Source organism: Chaetura pelagica, unplaced genomic scaffold (genome assembly GCF_000747805.2).
Source record: "Chaetura pelagica isolate M959 unplaced genomic scaffold, ChaPel_1.0 scaffold595, whole genome shotgun sequence".
Lineage (NCBI taxonomy): Eukaryota > Metazoa > Chordata > Aves > Apodiformes > Apodidae > Chaetura > Chaetura pelagica.
This window is the reverse complement of record NW_009953221.1, coordinates 154,274-159,266: the sequence shown is the minus strand read 5'-3', so window position 1 is coordinate 159,266 and position 4,993 is coordinate 154,274. Positions and strand designations below refer to the sequence as shown.

At 53.2% G+C, this 4,993-nt stretch overlaps 1 protein-coding gene across 1 annotated transcript in view; it reads right to left on the bottom strand.

Moving 5' to 3' along the window:
* Window positions 1-2,299: 2,299 nt before the first annotated feature.
* The window catches only part of LOC104388886 (kelch-like protein 25), a 4,020-nt gene continuing 1,326 nt past the window's right edge, over window positions 2,300-4,993 (bottom strand). Inside the window, exons 2-3 of the mRNA XM_009997812.1 lie at window positions 4,522-4,702; window positions 2,300-2,684 (exon numbers count right to left, since the gene is read on the bottom strand). Coding sequence (XP_009996114.1) covers window positions 2,300-2,684; window positions 4,522-4,702 — 566 coding nt within the window. The remainder of the gene's footprint in view (window positions 2,685-4,521; window positions 4,703-4,993) is intronic.

Here is a 4,993-nt window from a genome sequence, read left to right as displayed (position 1 = left end):
AGCCCCCACCCTCACCTGCAGCAGGGACCAGAAGTGGCAGCACTTTGTTCTTGTTGGCAGGAAACCCAACTCCATGAAGGCTGACCAGGTAAGGGCAGAGAAGAGCTTAATCTTTGGAGTTTTAAACAGATTAGTGTGTCCTTCAAAGCTAGAAAGTATGAGACCTGAGCTTTTTCCATGTAGCAAAGACAGAGGAAGATCTGAGCCCTGGATGGAGATTTGGGCTCAAGCAGGAAATGCTCTTCACTCTTTTGCTAAACATTATCTCAAGTGTGGGCTAGAAAAACCTGCAGCTGGAGCACACAGATCAGGCAAGGGACATGATGGATTTTATTCAGATTTATTGAAGCAGCTCCAGGCTGAGTAATAAAACTACACAACTGCTGTATTAAAAAAAAAAAAAAAAGGTACAAAACCAGCCCATGGGGAAAGAACCGTCACGTGGAAAGACATTTCAGGCAAGTGCCTCTGGTGCTGCCTGCATTCCAAGTCCCAGCAGACAGCAGCAGTCCAGAACCTGCTACCAGTTACTTGGGAAGTTCCTCTGCCCTTCCTAGTAAACACCATTTAAAATACTCAGTGAACAAGTTTAAAAAACCCAACGTTGCTCTGGTTCCTGCTCTGAGATCACGTGAGTTAGGAGAAAACTGGGGAAACTTGTGCTGTCTGAAGGGACAGCACAAGCAGCCAGCCCAAGGAGGTCCCTCTGTGTGTGTCCCCTCCATGGTCTGAATGACAGGAATTTACAGAAGGGTTCAGAGCCAAAGCTGTGGTGATGATGCCAGTGGGATCCACACAAGGGCTGGTGTCCAGGACATGTCGCAGACTTGCTGGTAGGACAAGGTGCTCCCACTGCCTGTGTCTTGTGTCTGGATCCTCAGTGAAGCAAGACACTGGCAAAATCTGGTGTGAAACCTGTAGTGCAGGAGAAAGTGTTGTGAGCAGCAAATCCAAGAGCACTCCCAGGCCTCCAGACCTCAAACCCTGCCTTCCTGGAGCTGCTCGTTGCCCTCTACACCCAGGAATCTTCTAAAGGAGTCACAGGACATTTAACGATCTTAAACAAGTTCATTTGGGGTAGCAGACCTGTTCCAAGGGGAAAAGAAAAAGGAACCTGCAGGGATCTGTGATTCTCTGCATCTTTTTTGCCAAGAGCCTTTAGAAAGGTTTAACTCCAGTTGCCATTTTTTTAAAAAACCTGAATCACTGTGTGGCAGGAAAGCAATGGCATGAAAGGGACACCAGAGAATAATTAGAAGTGGAGAAACCCTGTGTTTATATGTAGACAGGGCTTGTCTTATAAATGCAATTACCAACCATTCTGGGACTAAATCCCAGCTTTAATCTTGTTCTGGCACCAGCTCCTGGCCCTCATGTCCCACAAGACATTTGGGTGCCACTAACAGATTAACCATGGCACCAGGAGGAGGAGGCTGAGCTAAAATCAGCAGCCAGTCCCCCCCTGGCACCGCCGGGTCTATCCCAGCTCCTGTCTGTACCAGGGACACCCAATCCTCCCCTCAGACAGCATTCCCCAAACTCTTTGCATAGGCCAAGACTGGCTGGGATGCCAGGTTAAGTGTCTTGTTATTTATACTAATCTCCTCACAACATTTCAGCACCTAAAGAGACTTTCTCTCTCCTGCAGGGTTTTAGATCCCAAACCAGCAGCCTGGCAGCACGTTTCTGGAGCTGGTGTTGGCACAAGGCTGTCCTCTAGGACAACTCCAGTCTGGATCCACCTGCATCCACCCCATAGGCTTTAAGCCTTGTGCAGTGCAAAGGTATTTAGGGGAGCTCTGGGTTGAGTCCAGAAAAGGGCCACAAAAAATTATCTGAGGGCTGGAGCAGCTCTGCTCTGGAGACAGGCTGGGAGAGTTGGGGTGTTCAGCCTGGAGAAGAGAAGGCTCCAGGGAGACCTTAGAGCAGCTTCCAGTGCCTGAAGGGGCTCCAGGAAAGCTGGGGAGGGACTTGGGACAAGGGCAGGGAGGGAGAGGACAAGGGGGGATGGATTAAAACTGGGAGAGGAGAATGAGGTTGGACATGAGGAGGGAATCCTGGGCTGTGAGGGTGGTGAGAGCCTGGCCCAGGTTGCCCAGAGAGGTGCTGGAGGCCCCATCCCTGGAGACATCCAAGCTCAGGCTTGACCAGGCTCTGAGCAACCTGATCTAGGTCAAAAACGTCCCTGTGCACTGCAGGGGGGGGTCTGGACTAGATGACCTTTCAAGGTCCCTTCCAACCCCACATCTTCTATGATTTTATGCTCGTTTACCTTCCAGGTTCCTCGGCAGAGGGTGACTCAGGCCGACAGGTACTTCCAGGTGCTGACGAAGGCAGTGGGGATGAGGGAATAGGGCACCGTGGTGACGCTGCGCCAGGTGTCGGACGAGGGGTCGTAACAGTCCAGGGTCTTGCAGCGCTGGGCGCCGCAGTAGCCCCCGACCACGTACAGCCTGTTGCCCGACGTCACGGCGCGGCAGCTGATGCGCTTGGCGGTGACGTCCCCGAACTTGGACCACTGGGACGTGTCGCTGTGGAAGCGGTAAGCGGAGCTGGCAGAGAACTCCGTGTCCCCCCCGATGACGATGATGTGGCTGCCCAAAAAAAAAAAAGGTACAAAACCAGCCCATGGGGAAAGAACCGTCACGTGGAAAGACATTTCAGGCAAGTGCCTCTGGTGCTGCCTGCATTCCAAGTCCCAGCAGACAGCAGCAGTCCAGAACCTGCTACCAGTTACTTGGGAAGTTCCTCTGCCCTTCCTAGTAAACACCATTTAAAATACTCAGTGAACAAGTTTAAAAAACCCAACGTTGCTCTGGTTCCTGCTCTGAGATCACGTGAGTTAGGAGAAAACTGGGGAAACTTGTGCTGTCTGAAGGGACAGCACAAGCAGCCAGCCCAAGGAGGTCCCTCTGTGTGTGTCCCCTCCATGGTCTGAATGACAGGAATTTACAGAAGGGTTCAGAGCCAAAGCTGTGGTGATGATGCCAGTGGGATCCACACAAGGGCTGGTGTCCAGGACATGTCGCAGACTTGCTGGTAGGACAAGGTGCTCCCACTGCCTGTGTCTTGTGTCTGGATCCTCAGTGAAGCAAGACACTGGCAAAATCTGGTGTGAAACCTGTAGTGCAGGAGAAAGTGTTGTGAGCAGCAAATCCAAGAGCACTCCCAGGCCTCCAGACCTCAAACCCTGCCTTCCTGGAGCTGCTCGTTGCCCTCTACACCCAGGAATCTTCTAAAGGAGTCACAGGACATTTAACGATCTTAAACAAGTTCATTTGGGGTAGCAGACCTGTTCCAAGGGGAAAAGAAAAAGGAACCTGCAGGGATCTGTGATTCTCTGCATCTTTTTTGCCAAGAGCCTTTAGAAAGGTTTAACTCCAGTTGCCATTTTTTTAAAAAACCTGAATCACTGTGTGGCAGGAAAGCAATGGCATGAAAGGGACACCAGAGAATAATTAGAAGTGGAGAAACCCTGTGTTTATATGTAGACAGGGCTTGTCTTATAAATGCAATTACCAACCATTCTGGGACTAAATCCCAGCTTTAATCTTGTTCTGGCACCAGCTCCTGGCCCTCATGTCCCACAAGACATTTGGGTGCCACTAACAGATTAACCATGGCACCAGGAGGAGGAGGCTGAGCTAAAATCAGCAGCCAGTCCCCCCCTGGCACCGCCGGGTCTATCCCAGCTCCTGTCTGTACCAGGGACACCCAATCCTCCCCTCAGACAGCATTCCCCAAACTCTTTGCATAGGCCAAGACTGGCTGGGATGCCAGGTTAAGTGTCTTGTTATTTATACTAATCTCCTCACAACATTTCAGCACCTAAAGAGACTTTCTCTCTCCTGCAGGGTTTTAGATCCCAAACCAGCAGCCTGGCAGCACGTTTCTGGAGCTGGTGTTGGCACAAGGCTGTCCTCTAGGACAACTCCAGTCTGGATCCACCTGCATCCACCCCATAGGCTTTAAGACTTGTGCAGTGCAAAGGTATTTAGGGGAGCTCTGGGTTGAGTCCAGAAAAGGGCCACAAAAAATTATCTGAGGGCTGGAGCAGCTCTGCTCTGGAGACAGGCTGGGAGAGTTGGGGTGTTCAGCCTGGAGAAGAGAAGGCTCCAGGGAGACCTTAGAGCAGCTTCCAGTGCCTGAAGGGGCTCCAGGAAAGCTGGGGAGGGACTTGGGACAAGGGCAGGGAGGGAGAGGACAAGGGGGGATGGATTAAAACTGGGAGAGGAGAATGAGGTTGGACATGAGGAGGGAATCCTGGGCTGTGAGGGTGGTGAGAGCCTGGCCCAGGTTGCCCAGAGAGGTGCTGGAGGCCCCATCCCTGGAGACATCCAAGCTCAGGCTTGACCGGGCTCTGAGCAACCTGATCTAGGTCAAAAACGTCCCTGTGCACTGCAGGGGGGGGTCTGGACTAGATGACCTTTCAAGGTCCCTTCCAACCCCACATCTTCTATGATTTTATGCTCGTTTACCTTCCAGGTTCCTCGGCAGAGGGTGACTCAGGCCGACAGGTACTTCCAGGTGCTGACGAAGGCAGTGGGGATGAGGGAATAGGGCACCGTGGTGACGCTGCGCCAGGTGTCGGACGAGGGGTCGTAACAGTCCAGGGTCTTGCAGCGCTGGGCGCCGCAGTAGCCCCCGACCACGTACGGTTCCTCGGCAGAGGGTGACTCAGGCCGACAGGTACTTCCAGGTGCTGACGAAGGCAGTGGGGATGAGGGAATAGGGCACCGTGGTGACGCTGCGCCAGGTGTCGGACGAGGGGTCGTAACAGTCCAGGGTCTTGCAGCGCTGGGCGCCGCAGTAGCCCCCGACCACGTACAGCCTGTTGCCCGACGTCACGGCGCGGCAGCTGATGCGCTTGGCGGTGACGTCCCCGAACTTGGACCACTGGGACGTGTCGCTGTGGAAGCGGTAAGCGGAGCTGGCAGAGAACTCCGTGTCCCCCCCGATGACGATGATGTGGCTGGCCCCCCCGGCGGGCGGC